The 17,513-nt window shown below is 26.7% G+C and overlaps 1 protein-coding gene across 1 annotated transcript in view; it reads left to right on the top strand.

The window, feature by feature from the left end:
* The window catches only part of LOC111633622 (kinase D-interacting substrate of 220 kDa-like), a 69,419-nt gene that overhangs the window by 29,043 nt on the left and 22,863 nt on the right, over window positions 1-17,513 (top strand). The window contains exons 9-22 of the mRNA XM_023378227.1: window positions 808-946; window positions 4,425-4,589; window positions 4,664-4,846; window positions 6,420-6,576; window positions 6,674-6,819; window positions 8,080-8,447; window positions 8,528-8,720; window positions 11,799-11,866; window positions 12,839-12,901; window positions 13,473-13,653; window positions 13,728-13,910; window positions 15,484-15,640; window positions 15,738-15,883; window positions 17,143-17,510. Of these exons, the coding sequence (XP_023233995.1) occupies window positions 808-946; window positions 4,425-4,589; window positions 4,664-4,846; window positions 6,420-6,576; window positions 6,674-6,819; window positions 8,080-8,447; window positions 8,528-8,720; window positions 11,799-11,866; window positions 12,839-12,901; window positions 13,473-13,653; window positions 13,728-13,910; window positions 15,484-15,640; window positions 15,738-15,883; window positions 17,143-17,510 (2,517 nt within the window). The remainder of the gene's footprint in view (window positions 1-807; window positions 947-4,424; window positions 4,590-4,663; window positions 4,847-6,419; window positions 6,577-6,673; window positions 6,820-8,079; window positions 8,448-8,527; window positions 8,721-11,798; window positions 11,867-12,838; window positions 12,902-13,472; window positions 13,654-13,727; window positions 13,911-15,483; window positions 15,641-15,737; window positions 15,884-17,142; window positions 17,511-17,513) is intronic.

Here is a 17,513-nt window from a genome sequence, read left to right as displayed (position 1 = left end):
AAAAGCCTGGACTACATTTGTTGCAGTTGTCAGAAATTTTCTAGGCAAATGCAAAGCTGAAAATTATGTTGAACTGATAAACGAGATGCTTAACAGTTTCAAATTCCTTGGGTATAATATGAGTATTAAGGTGCACTATTTACACAGTCACTTAGACCGTTTTCCTGAAAATTTAGGAGACACCAGTGAAGAACAAGGTGAAAGATTTCACCAGGATATTAAAACTATGGAGGACCGCTACCAAGGAAGATGGGATACGCATATGCTGGCAGATTACTGCTGGAGTTTAGAAAGGGATTGCTCCAAAATACATTCACGAAAGTCATGGAAATGAAGCTTCCTCAACGTGTAACTGTTTAGTTTTATTGATGACTTTTTCCTCTATCTTTATATAGAATAATATTTGCATAATATAAAGGGATTGCTCCAAAATACATTCACGAAAGTCATGGAAATAAAGCTTCCTCAATGTGTAACTGTTTAGTTTTATTGATGACTTTTTCCTCTATCTTTATATAGAATAATATTTGCATAATATAATAATAAAAATTTCGTGTTTAGTTTTTTACTTCATCCATGGATTTAACTTAAGATATTGAAACGTATATTTCGCTATAATGCTATATCTTAAAAATTAGAGCTCCTAGGCAAAAACTGATGTCATATTTGAATTCAGGACATCAAATTCATATGAAATCAGCTGAAAATACCTGGGCACCAATACTGTTGACTTGTGTTATTTACATAAAAGTTTTCATAAATCGGCGAATGAAACTCGTCTTAACACTTCGATAATAATGGCATGAGAACGCCAAATTGCTGACTAGNTTGTTAAGAAATCCTAAAAATAGTCAGCTACTTTATAGACCTAATAGAGCAGGAGAAACACCTTATAATATTGATACTAATCAGCATAAAAGTATTTTGGCCCAAATTTTTGGTGCTCGTAAGTATAATTTTATGCATAATATTAAATGTAAAATTAAATTATATCATGCAATATATTTAAATAAAAATATTATATATTTTTAACTTGTATCTTTTCAAGAAGAAATTAACATGTCATAATTTTAATTAGATTTTTTAAAATACATTCTGAATATATTATTCTGATTACATAAATTTATAATTTAACTTATTTTATGATATTTTTTAAAAATTAGCAAATATATTAATAATAATCTCATACTATATAGAGTACAGTGCAAGATAAAAGTTTAAGACTACTTATGATTTTCTTATTAAGATTCTGTGGGAAAGTCATAACTGAATGACTAAACAAAGCATACAAACATAAATTTATTTTAATAAGTTTCACTGTTTGTTTTTAATATGTTTACAAAAAAAAATAAATTTAATTTTTTTTTCTGTAATAATACACTGGACAAAAATTTGAGACCAGCTTTACAAATTAATATAAATGTTATAAATAAAATAAAACTATATTTATAATAATCACAATACATACATAGAATTTTCAGAGATGACAGACATTCCAGAAGGAATATTATTTCAAGCAGAAATTATGCCTCATTGAGTTCCTTGATGTATGCAAAATTAACCCAGAGATTATTGTATTTAGATCAGACTAGTTTCTGGCTATTTCAATTTTTCAATGTTGTTCTTTGTTAACTATTCCATAGTCAAATATGTACCATGGACCGTTTTAGCAAAATAATGTACCATTATATTGCTAAAGTGTAAAGTTTGCATTCTTTAGCTTGTCTCTTAATAGCAAAAGATGATTTCCAAGAATGTTTTGATGATGATCAGTGTTTCCTCTTGGAAAAACAAATGCCAAACTTGATTTTGCTTGTGCTATAGAAGCACACCAGATTGTAATTAAACCTCCACCCTGAATTGGATGAGAAAGCAGCTGTGTGTCTTTTCAAATGCCATGCCAAAGCAATGACGTTTATCAGAACCATCAATATTAAATTTTTCTCATCACTAAAGACAATATTTTCCCAAAATTTATTGTTTGAAACATGTCTTTGCAAAAGTGAATCTGACCAGCAAATGTGCTTTTTTTGTTTTGTTGTGGTTTTTATTTCATTTTCACATGCTGAAAATCATCCAATGTTACCATTATTCTGAGTAGTTCTTGAGCTAACTGGAAGGACCAGTTGTTTTGTAATGTTTGCAGCAGACTCATTTGTGGTGCATGCACATCTCAAAATCATTCGTTTGCTCTGGCAGATGACTTTGATGGTCATCCTATATATGATTTCCATCTATAATTGTCAGGATCTTTTAAATAATTGTGAATAACTGTTTTGGTTCTGTTTTGGTTGCAATAATTTTGCAATTTCATATTCTGCTTTTCTATTTTGGTGGTATGTTAATTTATTCCTTTTTCACAATCAGTTAACACTTGAAAGGGTTGGGGCAAGATAATGCCAAGCCACATTTTTGGACAAATTGAACTAATCATGCCATCTACATGTAAACACAGTAGGCCAGAATGTAGATTCAAGAATTTCCTGAAAATGCAAATAGATAATGGTATATGACATTTAGCTTCATATTGGCCCAAACAATTCTGGAAGTTTCTGACACCAAGACAGTGTCAATCATCAATCATTAGAGGCAGTACCTTGGCAGATAGGTCACAAATTCAGTTGAATAATGAATCAGGCGATTTGTCAATCAATGAAGACATGGATTCTGATTATCAACTGCTAGGCACTGATGTTTCAACTACAAAGAGTTAAACTGAGGTAAGTATGGCTTGGCATTTTCTTTATCCTAAAATATGATGATCTATGTTTCATCTGCAGGCACTCGCTTCTTTTTCACAAATGAAATTAATTTTTGATTGTAATTTTAGTAATCATGATCATTTGCATGAAAATGATTTAGATTTTGTGATTAGATTAACATTAAGTGTTTAAAGAAAACAAATGCAACTTGGCACTGTTTTCCCCATATTTACAAAACCTGACTACTGACTTTTTCCTCAACACTTAAATATGTATGGTCTATGTCTGACAGTCCTAAGTATGAAGGTAGTTATAAAACTCACACACATACTCACTACATTTTGTCTTTTCAGGCTAATATGCAAGAAGCCAAATTTCTTAGTGTTACAAGATCTCTACTTAGTTGAAGAGTTATTATATGAAACTGTCTTTTTTTAAGTTATTTTTAGCTAATTTCTTGTGTGTTCCAGTTTTTTTTTTTTACTTTTGTTATTGTTCAAAAAGCAATAAGGTCCTTGATCCATAGATATCACATAAAGTTATAAGTTAATACAGTAAAGCGTCGATTTTCCGAATCAATTGGGGACTGGGGTTGTCCGGATAACTGATATTTCGGATAACTGATTTACGTACGAAAAAATAGTTTAACGTATCTGAAGTCAAAATTTTTCTCCGTTGCGTGTCGCTTCGCGTTGAATTTTTGTCGATGTTAAGCCTAACGAAGACTATTGTTTCGTTAAAAATTATTTTTTTATTTTGTACAAACAAAATAAATATATTGAAAAATATGAAAATAATAAAAAATTATACCTCAGATGTTAATTTAGTATCAAAAACGTAAAATATTTGAGTAGCCCAAGACATAGCCAAAGATTGAAGCGCCACAGCACTGGCGAAAATTTAAATTTGCCGACTGGAATTCTTTCAGATGATTGACTTTTGGAAAATCGACGCTCTACTGTATTTATATTATTTTGTATATTGTATATTGTAATGTTTTCAAATGAAATTTACGAATAAATGCTGAAAAATACATACATGCTCCAATACTCCAATGATTGTTATTTTTTAGGTTCAAACTAGTGCCAAGCTAAAAAAAGCTGATACAGTGCCTCTGAAAAGACTTCAACATGAAGTATGTGTTCCATAATTCTTCATAAATCATGTTCTCATTCAGGAACTTTAAAACAACAAAAAAGTTGAAAATACACATTGGTTACAGAATGTGATTTGGCAATTTAATCAAACTTTAAAACCATATTCTCTTGAAATAGTGGAAACGAGGCTTAGCACTATCTTCTCCTGACTCATTTCATTTTGAAATAAACAGAAAGAATATCTAAATTAGTTAGCACAAATAAACTATGAATATTTTCTATTAAAAAAATATTCTAAGTAATTTCAAACTTTTGTTCCAATATATTATTACAGAAGAAAATCATATCCTTGTATCAGTTCTTGATTTTCATAATTTTACAATTGTTTTTCTTTTCATGTTTTGTTTTTTGTTATTCTTGGCACTAGTTTGAACCTAAAGAATAACAATCATCATATATTGGAGTATTGGAGCATGTATGTATTTTTCAAATAGTTCAATATCTACATTTCAAATATTAATTTATAGTTTGTTACTTCATATATTTGTGAAAAAGAAAGTTGTTCTAACATTTAGATTTTAACACAAATTTTTAATTATCACAATATAATTTTTCATCATTTTAGGCAGATTAAATACAAATGAAGACAATGAAAATTTATTGGGGTATGATTTATACGGCAGTGCTTTAGCTGATATTTTAAGTGAACCAACTTTATCTATGCCAATTTGTGTTGGACTATATGCAAAATGGGGCAGCGGAAAATCATTTTTACTTAATAAACTTGAAGGTAAATCTAAATAATAATTTTATAAGACTTAACTAATCTAGAACTAATTCGTTGTAAATTAATTTATCTTGCAGATGAAATGCGTAACTTTACTTTTCAACGATTAGAACCAACATTTGAATTCTCCTGGCTTGTTAATTTGCTGTTGTTGTTGTTATCATCAACAGTTGGTTTTATTTTAGCATTTGCTTCTGGTATGTGGATTGTTGGTTTATCTGTGGGAAGTGGAATTTTATTTATGTCATATGTATTTTTTGGTAAGTAAATTCTTAATTATATGATTAATCTGTTTTAAAGTAATAGTTATTCAACTTACAAAATTATTAGCAAAACATTTTATATTTTGATTATAGAATGTTTACTTATTTATTTACTTTCAAATGAATACAGACAAAGCTTATAGTAAAAACAAAGAAAAATTCCACAGTATATAAAATAACATATCGTGATTAAAAAGACAATTATGAGAAGATGTTTATTCAATTTTTTTGTTAATGTCATTTTAAAAAGAATTATTACGTTAAAAATTTGTCACTTTTTCATAAAATTCATGAAAGTTAGATTTTCTGGTATATACCAATAAAGTTTAAGCATATATTTTCACTATTATTTATGCTAAAAGTTTTGAGTGTTTTCATTTTTTAATGAATTACAAAGATTTTCTTTGTGCATTTCTTTATAAATTTACAGATTATTGTTAATGTAATAATAATAAATTCAAGTTATTTTTAATTCTGTAAATAAATTATCATTTATACATTGTTAAATATTTAAAATATAGTTAACACAAAAATACAAAAAATTAATTAATAAATATTAAGTTTAATAGCTACAAGTTCAGCTATTAAGTGTTAGTTAAGTATTAGATGTAAATATTAAAAGTTTCAGTTTTTGATACTTTACAATTTTCAGTATGTAGTCTGTAACTCTATTAAATTTAACACATATCTGGCTAGATTTTCTGTAGTAGAATTGTCTTATGTATTAGGAATAACTGGTACATTCATTGAAGTGTTTAGGCCTATATAAATTAATGTTTCTGAGTTTTGTAAAAATTTTTTTTTGTTTATAAGGATGTATTTATGTTAAAATGTCATCAAATATTGTTTTTTAAAAATATAATCAATATTTTTTGTAATATATAAAAGTTTAAATTGCATTTTTTATGAACATTCAAGTTTCTTGGATATTTTAATAAACTTTGTTTACTAAAGAAATTGAAGAAAGAAATATATTATTTGTTATGAAAATAGCAAAATATGAATTAAATGTTGATAATGCAAATAAATCACTAATAATTTAAATTTTAGTGTAAATGTTGTGCAGGCCCATTGAAAGAAAGAAACCAAGTTCCATACAAAACATTTCTCTCTCAGTATTATCTAAAAATACTCAGACTTAAACTTAGTATATGGTTTTTCAACTTGCATAGAATCTTATAAGACTATATAAGTTGGGAACTGTATAAATAGAAAACTGAAAACATAATTAAAAGTTGATTTTTTATAAGAAGATAATAACTACCTCATTCAAAATATGTATTTAATTGATTTTGCATATGTTGAAAAAGTTCAGTTTTTGGTAGAAGTGATTGATGCATATAAAAGAATAGATTAATGTCAATGTCATAGTTTAACATTTATCAATATTATTAGAATAATTTTTAGAGAAATTCATTAATAAGTCAGTATAAGTGTTATTTTTTAAAATTTAATATTAAAATATAATATCATATTTATTATGAAATATATTTAATAATTGCATATTGATGAAAATTAATAGGTAAATACTGAAAATTTTCACTGATCTTAAATACATTTTTTTTAACAGTTATCATCACATTTGGTAATAAACTACATGATTGGGAATGGTCATTTAATGCCAGTGTATATTTTGCAGAACATTTATTAGCTATAAAAACTATGCTTCAAGTTATATTTTGTAATCCACCTGCATCTAGAAGAGATGCACATTTATCTCCTGTTAGGTAATTACTTTATTTGCAAGTATTTCATTGAAAACTAATTATTAAATTTGTTTATATTATAAATTTTTATATAAAATTAATTTATCTGCCCATCTAGGTTTCTTTTTACAGAACAGACAAAAGTTAGTAGTTCGGGAGAAGATGTATCTGTTGCGCAAATAATAACAACACTTTATTCTGCTATTGAACATGAATATGGATTTTTCACTACAAGGTTTTATAGAGTCTTTAAACCCAGAATGGGTAAGTTAATTTTTAAAAATTAATTATTTTTTCATTTAAGTGATTGTGAGAAGCCAGGGATTAGAGAGTAAAGCTCTAAACCAGGCCCTTTCCCGATGTCAGGACAGTAAGTCCCACTCAATTGTCACTGGATGGCTGTTTAATTGTATGCGTCTCAAGATTGTTAGATCTTGAGTACTGTTTTTCCTGACACCAGTTAGGATAGTTGAAGGTTGCATCATAACTCACAATTCTCATGCATTTTTGTTTTTATCGGAGGGCTGTATATCAAGTGGGTAGCGCCACAGGTAAGTTGATAGGGTGATCAGTTCAAACAATTGAAATCAATGCCAGTTTAACTAACTAACAAATTTAATAAACTAAAAGAAAAGTATGTAATACAAATATCCTGCTATATACTGACTAAAGCTAATATCTCAATTGACTGAGAGAGAGTACATGAATCTAACTTGGTCAAATACCTCTGATGAGCCGATGTCTTTGAGTCTAGTCTATGTGAAGTCTTCATCAGGTAAGGAGTCTTGTATGTAGATAAATTGGCTTGAAATGTGGCAAACAGGCCTTGGTCTATGGCTGCTAGGAGAAGGTTCATTTGAAGGATGGCGGGATGGGAGTCTTGGTCCATGAGCTTCTATGGTTGAGTCCACACCAAAGACCAGGTGTGCAGCCATTATATTCCAATCTGGTGTGGGAATTTGGTCTTATGACCATATGTTGTCTAGTGATGACACTTCAAATGTGTCATTGATGAGCTGGCTAGAGCTAGGTAGGAATTAGACTTGTTGTTCTCTTTTCATCGTGGAATTATTTAAGCCATTGATGTTCCTATGCATTAACAACTGAATAGTATTGACGATTTTGAATGATTGTTGATGGTTTGACTTAATGTTTACTCGTCTTTTATTTATCGAACTCATGGGAGATGAGAATACCATAAATCAGAAAAAACTTTTCTCCCACATCAGCGTTAATTGAACAATTAACTCCTGGATCTCACATAATAAATTTTAAACATTTTTACAATGAAACTTGTCTTTCATTGTAAATTAATGTTTTTTTTTTTTTTTTATAGAATATATATAGAACATATATATAGAATATAATTTAATTCTAAGTTACAAAAGATTATTATAAATATGTTCAAAAGATTATTTGCATTAATAAAGTTAAAATCAATAACAGTTCAATGATGTTTTAACATTTTAATAAATCAGTGAAAAAAATCTTTTTATTAATTTTCTTATTATTTATTTTTTTTAGTGTCTGGAAGTAATTGGAAATATCGAAGATTATGTTGTATTCCAAATGTTTTTGTGGCACTCTTCATAGTAGTTTCTATTTATATTTGTTGCATATTGCTATTAGTTTCAGGAATTCAACAGGATTTCAAAATTTATAAGATCACAAATAGCACTGAAAATGAATATCCTAATTATTATCTTATGAAACCAAGTGTTATTGCACTTGGATGTATTGTAGGAGCTGTTATATTAACAAATATTCATACATGGTATAGAATGATAATAACTTTATTAGTTTCAAATTATCGTCGTGTTAAACTTGTGACATCTCATACTAGCAGTTACCTAGAAAAACTTAAAAATGAAGTAGAAACAATGACTTTAATGGTGAGTTAAATATTGATTAAATAAAATTTCTGTAGCAGTTTTCAATTTAAAATTGTTGTATTAATTTTATTTTATTAAAGGTTCAGTGCATGGATGCATTTGTTGGACAACAGACAAGATTAGTAGTAGTAGTTGATGGTCTAGATAGTTGTGAGCAAGAAAAAGTGTTGAAAGTTCTGGATGCAGTGCATTTATTATTTTCTGATCCAAATTTACCATTTGTTACTATTCTTGCAATAGATCCACATGTTATCATTAAGGTAAGAAAGATTTGTAAATTTAATAATAGTTGAATAAATTATTAATGATTCTTTGAATATATTATTAAGGTATAACTAAGTTAAAATTTATTAAATCTATATAATAGTGCTTTTAGCATAAAAAATAAATATACAGTAGAGTGTTGTTTATCTGAAAGTTGGTTATCCAAAACATCGGTTATCCGAAAGAATTCCAGTCAGCAAATTTAAATTTTCACTAATGCTGTTGCACTGCAATCTTTGGCTATATCTTGGGCTACTTTAATATTTTTTTGTTGGTGTGTGTGTGCTTTAGCTGGCAGCACTGGCACTTTTGTGTGGTGTTTTTCTGAGGACTGTGTGTCGTGCTGAATCAAACAGTTTTGATACTAGATTAACTTCTAAAGTATAATTTTTAACAATACAATAGCCACGATTATTATTTTAAAAAGTTTACATTAGGCTTAACAGCGACGAAAATTCAACGCGAAGTGACATGCAACAGAGAAAAATTTCAACATGGGATAGGTTAATATATTTTTTTGTACATAATCGGTTATCCGAAAAATAAGTTATCCGAACAACCTCAGTCCCCAATTGATTTGGATAAACGATGCTCTACTGTATTTATATGTTTCAAAAGGAAGTTCTTTGGTAATTGAGAACAAATAATAGTAAAGTGTTAATGTGTGTTGTTATTTTTCAAGCTAATTGTTTTTTTTAATTAAAACATAACCATACAATTTTCTTCTATATACTTACTAATCATTCTTTTTGCAGTTAATTGATAAATTTACCAATTTATATGATACAGTAATCCCGCCATTTATGCAGTCTCTATTTACATAAATTCACTTCAGCATGGTTGAAAAATGAATAATAATCAACTTTGTGGAAATAAATGATAGTTACATGAAAAAGTGTTTTTTTTTTAAACAACAGTAACCTCTTATATAGATGTATATCTAGAAAAAAACTTTAGTCAAAACTTTTCTACACTAGTAAGAATAAAATACTGTATTTGAGAATATAAGATTCCTATTTTAAACAGTTTCCATGACTCCGTTTATGTAGTTTTCATTTATGCTCCATATTTCATGGAACCAATGATTTGTCCTAATGGAGGGATTACTGCATTAATATAAAATTCTTAATTTTTGTTAATTGTGAAAATACATTGATTAAATGTTTGCTTACTTAGGGGTGTATGTGTGTGTGTTTTTTTGTAATATTTGTATAAAAAATAAAGATTTTTAGTATTATGGATTTCTGATTATTTTTTTCAGGTTATTATTTATACACGATTTTTATTTTATAAAATATAATTAATATGGAATTAATTAAATAATAATAATTGCACAAAAAGTCATATTTAAATTACTATATGTATAATGACAAATTCAAGATTGCTATAGTCAAGCAGTTATATGGAAAAATTGCATTTTACTGCAAATACCTTTCATTGGCTTCTGAAATTTAACCTTAACAATAAAAACCATTGGCTGTGGATTAATACATTTTAGCTTATAAGCAGAAGCAATTTACTATTTTATATTTAGGAAAAAAATTAAAAGTTTTCTGAAAAAGTTTAATGAGTAAACATTTGCATTGCTCATAAAGTGTTTCTAGAAATTCTGGTGTTAAATTTTTTTCTTCAAGAATAATATAATTTTTTTACACTAAATAAAGAGTATTCTATAGGGATTTACTATTACTTGATCATAAACATGCTCTTTTCATTTTTCAAATATAAATTTAAACTAATTCTCATGGTGTTTAAAATAATTGGTATTTTCAAAAATAAAAAAAAGAGATAATAATAATAATTATTATTTTTTTAATTTTTAGACAATTTAGTTAAATATAAAAGTAGTTTTTAAGATAAACTATAAATTGGTCTGATTAGAAAAAGTAGTTAAAATTTTATATATTAACTTTTCTAGTATTAATTTAAAATAAATAGCATTTGTCATTTTTGTATATCATCTGGCTCTAAAATAATGAAAATTATTTATATATGTTTTATTATTAAATATTAAACTTTTTATAAAGTTTTTAAACATTTCTCTATGAATATAAATAAGAGTGTCATAACATAATAAAAAAATAATTTTTTTTTTAAACACATATATCAATATCTCTTATGAAGGCATGAGAACTTTGTATTAAAAATTTATGAAGTACAGAAAATTAAAAACTTAATAAACATTTTCAGTTTTTTCCATTGTTTATATAAGCTTTAATAAGCAAAATATAAAATTAATCATTAATATAATAAGAATGACAAAATAATAATAAAAAAACAGCTGTTTCAAAATGAGAAATTTAGTAATAATGATTTTGATAATTTATAAATGTTTTGAAGGAGAACAGGGATTAAAAGCAAAATGAAAAAGTTAGTATTGTATGAGGAGTTTTCTTGTTCAAAGAAGTTCCTGTTAGCAAAGCAAATTAGACAACTAACTTGCTGCCAATTCTTAAATGTTTGTATCCTGTTGTTAAAGATTGTAACAAGCATACAATATTAGATGAATTATATATTAATTAATATATTAATAAATATAATTTATAAATTTTAAGGTATACAATTTTTAATTGTTCTAACATGTTTCTGTAATGTCAGAGTCAATAAAATCAAATTTCTACTAATCATAATGGTATCACTCTGTTATTGTTATCAATTTAGATGACTCCCAAAGTGATTGCATTAAGTGAATTCTACTGTATAACAAAATAGTCAACTTATTTCTTTTCTTAGATTACATCATGCAAATTTAAATTTACAAGATGTTTCAGTTTGATATTCAATCAAACTTCATTAGAACCTGATGATAATCACTAATGCCTACATTCACAAATGAAGGATCAAAAATTAGAGTTAGAAGTTAAACAATAAGCATGTACTTAAAAGTAAAGTGAATAGTAATTGAGTAATTTCTAATTCTAACTCTTAATTCTTGATTTTGAATACAGCCTCAAGAGTGATCAAAAATATGTTTTCTATTAAATAACCTGCTGATTGGAAATAAGTTGGTTTTATTACTTTTTTAAACTTGAAAATTTTAATAAGTTATAACAGCAGAAATATTTAATATAATAATTGTTGATAAAGTAACATCATTATCTGTTGATCAGTTATTTTCAATCACTTATTTAGTCATAAAACAAAATTTTTGTATGGTAAATGTATGTGAATTATTTACAGAAATTTAATGTATTGTATTGTTTTTTTGAGCAGAACTCTGCATAAGTCAAAGTGTTTTGTCTGTGATTGAAATTTAAAGCACTGCACAACTACTAAAGATGATTTTTTGCAAATACATACAACTCAGCAAGGCCAATGTTACAACAAAGCTGGAAATTTGAATTATGGGCCAAGATATTTGAGGTCAAAGTTTACCATGTAAAGTCTATTGGCCAATTGCTGATTATATAAGCAAAATATAAAATTAATCATTAATATAATAAGAATGACAAAATAATAATAAAAAAACAGCTGTTTCAAAATGAGAAATTTAGTAATAATGATTTTGATAATTTATAAATGTTTTGAAGGAGAACAGGGATTAAAAGCAAAATGAAAAAGTTAGTATTGTATGAGGAGTTTTCTTGTTCAAAGAAGTTCCTGTTAGCAAAGCAAATTAGACAACTAACTTGCTGCCAATTCTTAAATGTTTGTATCCTGTTGTTAAAGATTGTAACAAGCATACAATATTAGATGAATTATATATTAATTAATATATTAATAAATATAATTTATAAATTTTAAGGTATACAATTTTTAATTGTTCTAACATGTTTCTGTAATGTCAGAGTCAATAAAATCAAATTTCTACTAATCANAACAAAATAAATATATTGAAAAATATGAAAATAATAAAAAATTATACCTCAGATGTTAATTTAGTATCAAAAACGTAAAATATTTGAGTAGCCCAAGACATAGCCAAAGATTGAAGCGCCACAGCACTGGCGAAAATTTAAATTTGCCGACTGGAATTCTTTCAGATGATTGACTTTTGGAAAATCGACGCTCTACTGTATTTATATTATTTTGTATATTGTATATTGTAATGTTTTCAAATGAAATTTACGAATAAATGCTGAAAAATACATACATGCTCCAATACTCCAATGATTGTTATTTTTTAGGTTCAAACTAGTGCCAAGCTAAAAAAAGCTGATACAGTGCCTCTGAAAAGACTTCAACATGAAGTATGTGTTCCATAATTCTTCATAAATCATGTTCTCATTCAGGAACTTTAAAACAACAAAAAAGTTGAAAATACACATTGGTTACAGAATGTGATTTGGCAATTTAATCAAACTTTAAAACCATATTCTCTTGAAATAGTGGAAACGAGGCTTAGCACTATCTTCTCCTGACTCATTTCATTTTGAAATAAACAGAAAGAATATCTAAATTAGTTAGCACAAATAAACTATGAATATTTTCTATTAAAAAAATATTCTAAGTAATTTCAAACTTTTGTTCCAATATATTATTACAGAAGAAAATCATATCCTTGTATCAGTTCTTGATTTTCATAATTTTACAATTGTTTTTCTTTTCATGTTTTGTTTTTTGTTATTCTTGGCACTAGTTTGAACCTAAAGAATAACAATCATCATATATTGGAGTATTGGAGCATGTATGTATTTTTCAAATAGTTCAATATCTACATTTCAAATATTAATTTATAGTTTGTTACTTCATATATTTGTGAAAAAGAAAGTTGTTCTAACATTTAGATTTTAACACAAATTTTTAATTATCACAATATAATTTTTCATCATTTTAGGCAGATTAAATACAAATGAAGACAATGAAAATTTATTGGGGTATGATTTATACGGCAGTGCTTTAGCTGATATTTTAAGTGAACCAACTTTATCTATGCCAATTTGTGTTGGACTATATGCAAAATGGGGCAGCGGAAAATCATTTTTACTTAATAAACTTGAAGGTAAATCTAAATAATAATTTTATAAGACTTAACTAATCTAGAACTAATTCGTTGTAAATTAATTTATCTTGCAGATGAAATGCGTAACTTTACTTTTCAACGATTAGAACCAACATTTGAATTCTCCTGGCTTGTTAATTTGCTGTTGTTGTTGTTATCATCAACAGTTGGTTTTATTTTAGCATTTGCTTCTGGTATGTGGATTGTTGGTTTATCTGTGGGAAGTGGAATTTTATTTATGTCATATGTATTTTTTGGTAAGTAAATTCTTAATTATATGATTAATCTGTTTTAAAGTAATAGTTATTCAACTTACAAAATTATTAGCAAAACATTTTATATTTTGATTATAGAATGTTTACTTATTTATTTACTTTCAAATGAATACAGACAAAGCTTATAGTAAAAACAAAGAAAAATTCCACAGTATATAAAATAACATATCGTGATTAAAAAGACAATTATGAGAAGATGTTTATTCAATTTTTTTGTTAATGTCATTTTAAAAAGAATTATTACGTTAAAAATTTGTCACTTTTTCATAAAATTCATGAAAGTTAGATTTTCTGGTATATACCAATAAAGTTTAAGCATATATTTTCACTATTATTTATGCTAAAAGTTTTGAGTGTTTTCATTTTTTAATGAATTACAAAGATTTTCTTTGTGCATTTCTTTATAAATTTACAGATTATTGTTAATGTAATAATAATAAATTCAAGTTATTTTTAATTCTGTAAATAAATTATCATTTATACATTGTTAAATATTTAAAATATAGTTAACACAAAAATACAAAAAATTAATTAATAAATATTAAGTTTAATAGCTACAAGTTCAGCTATTAAGTGTTAGTTAAGTATTAGATGTAAATATTAAAAGTTTCAGTTTTTGATACTTTACAATTTTCAGTATGTAGTCTGTAACTCTATTAAATTTAACACATATCTGGCTAGATTTTCTGTAGTAGAATTGTCTTATGTATTAGGAATAACTGGTACATTCATTGAAGTGTTTAGGCCTATATAAATTAATGTTTCTGAGTTTTGTAAAAATTTTTTTTTGTTTATAAGGATGTATTTATGTTAAAATGTCATCAAATATTGTTTTTTAAAAATATAATCAATATTTTTTGTAATATATAAAAGTTTAAATTGCATTTTTTATGAACATTCAAGTTTCTTGGATATTTTAATAAACTTTGTTTACTAAAGAAATTGAAGAAAGAAATATATTATTTGTTATGAAAATAGCAAAATATGAATTAAATGTTGATAATGCAAATAAATCACTAATAATTTAAATTTTAGTGTAAATGTTGTGCAGGCCCATTGAAAGAAAGAAACCAAGTTCCATACAAAACATTTCTCTCTCAGTATTATCTAAAAATACTCAGACTTAAACTTAGTATATGGTTTTTCAACTTGCATAGAATCTTATAAGACTATATAAGTTGGGAACTGTATAAATAGAAAACTGAAAACATAATTAAAAGTTGATTTTTTATAAGAAGATAATAACTACCTCATTCAAAATATGTATTTAATTGATTTTGCATATGTTGAAAAAGTTCAGTTTTTGGTAGAAGTGATTGATGCATATAAAAGAATAGATTAATGTCAATGTCATAGTTTAACATTTATCAATATTATTAGAATAATTTTTAGAGAAATTCATTAATAAGTCAGTATAAGTGTTATTTTTTAAAATTTAATATTAAAATATAATATCATATTTATTATGAAATATATTTAATAATTGCATATTGATGAAAATTAATAGGTAAATACTGAAAATTTTCACTGATCTTAAATACATTTTTTTTAACAGTTATCATCACATTTGGTAATAAACTACATGATTGGGAATGGTCATTTAATGCCAGTGTATATTTTGCAGAACATTTATTAGCTATAAAAACTATGCTTCAAGTTATATTTTGTAATCCACCTGCATCTAGAAGAGATGCACATTTATCTCCTGTTAGGTAATTACTTTATTTGCAAGTATTTCATTGAAAACTAATTATTAAATTTGTTTATATTATAAATTTTTATATAAAATTAATTTATCTGCCCATCTAGGTTTCTTTTTACAGAACAGACAAAAGTTAGTAGTTCGGGAGAAGATGTATCTGTTGCGCAAATAATAACAACACTTTATTCTGCTATTGAACATGAATATGGATTTTTCACTACAAGGTTTTATAGAGTCTTTAAACCCAGAATGGGTAAGTTAATTTTTAAAAATTAATTATTTTTTCATTTAAGTGATTGTGAGAAGCCAGGGATTAGAGAGTAAAGCTCTAAACCAGGCCCTTTCCCGATGTCAGGACAGTAAGTCCCACTCAATTGTCACTGGATGGCTGTTTAATTGTATGCGTCTCAAGATTGTTAGATCTTGAGTACTGTTTTTCCTGACACCAGTTAGGATAGTTGAAGGTTGCATCATAACTCACAATTCTCATGCATTTTTGTTTTTATCGGAGGGCTGTATATCAAGTGGGTAGCGCCACAGGTAAGTTGATAGGGTGATCAGTTCAAACAATTGAAATCAATGCCAGTTTAACTAACTAACAAATTTAATAAACTAAAAGAAAAGTATGTAATACAAATATCCTGCTATATACTGACTAAAGCTAATATCTCAATTGACTGAGAGAGAGTACATGAATCTAACTTGGTCAAATACCTCTGATGAGCCGATGTCTTTGAGTCTAGTCTATGTGAAGTCTTCATCAGGTAAGGAGTCTTGTATGTAGATAAATTGGCTTGAAATGTGGCAAACAGGCCTTGGTCTATGGCTGCTAGGAGAAGGTTCATTTGAAGGATGGCGGGATGGGAGTCTTGGTCCATGAGCTTCTATGGTTGAGTCCACACCAAAGACCAGGTGTGCAGCCATTATATTCCAATCTGGTGTGGGAATTTGGTCTTATGACCATATGTTGTCTAGTGATGACACTTCAAATGTGTCATTGATGAGCTGGCTAGAGCTAGGTAGGAATTAGACTTGTTGTTCTCTTTTCATCGTGGAATTATTTAAGCCATTGATGTTCCTATGCATTAACAACTGAATAGTATTGACGATTTTGAATGATTGTTGATGGTTTGACTTAATGTTTACTCGTCTTTTATTTATCGAACTCATGGGAGATGAGAATACCATAAATCAGAAAAAACTTTTCTCCCACATCAGCGTTAATTGAACAATTAACTCCTGGATCTCACATAATAAATTTTAAACATTTTTACAATGAAACTTGTCTTTCATTGTAAATTAATGTTTTTTTTTTTTTTTATAGAATATATATAGAACATATATATAGAATATAATTTAATTCTAAGTTACAAAAGATTATTATAAATATGTTCAAAAGATTATTTGCATTAATAAAGTTAAAATCAATAACAGTTCAATGATGTTTTAACATTTTAATAAATCAGTGAAAAAAATCTTTTTATTAATTTTTTTATTATTTATTTTTTTTAGTGTCTGGAAGTAATTGGAAATATCGAAGATTATGTTGTATTCCAAATGTTTTTGTGGCACTCTTCATAGTAGTTTCTATTTATATTTGTTGCATATTGCTATTAGTTTCAGGAATTCAACAGGATTTCAAAATTTATAAGATCACAAATAGCACTGAAAATGAATATCCTAATTATTATCTTATGAAACCAAGTGTTATTGCACTTGGATGTATTGTAGGAGCTGTTATATTAACAAATATTCATACATGGTATAGAATGATAATAACTTTATTAGTTTCAAATTATCGTCGTGTTAAACTTGTGACATCTCATACTAGCAGTTACCTAGAAAAACTTAAAAATGAAGTAGAAACAATGACTTTAATGGTG

This window comes from Centruroides sculpturatus, unplaced genomic scaffold (assembly GCF_000671375.1).
Source record: "Centruroides sculpturatus isolate CEXI.00-Female unplaced genomic scaffold, Cexi_2.0 scaffold844, whole genome shotgun sequence".
NCBI classification, from domain to species: Eukaryota; Metazoa; Arthropoda; class Arachnida; order Scorpiones; family Buthidae; genus Centruroides; species Centruroides sculpturatus.
This window is presented reverse-complemented; position numbering and strand designations above follow the sequence as displayed.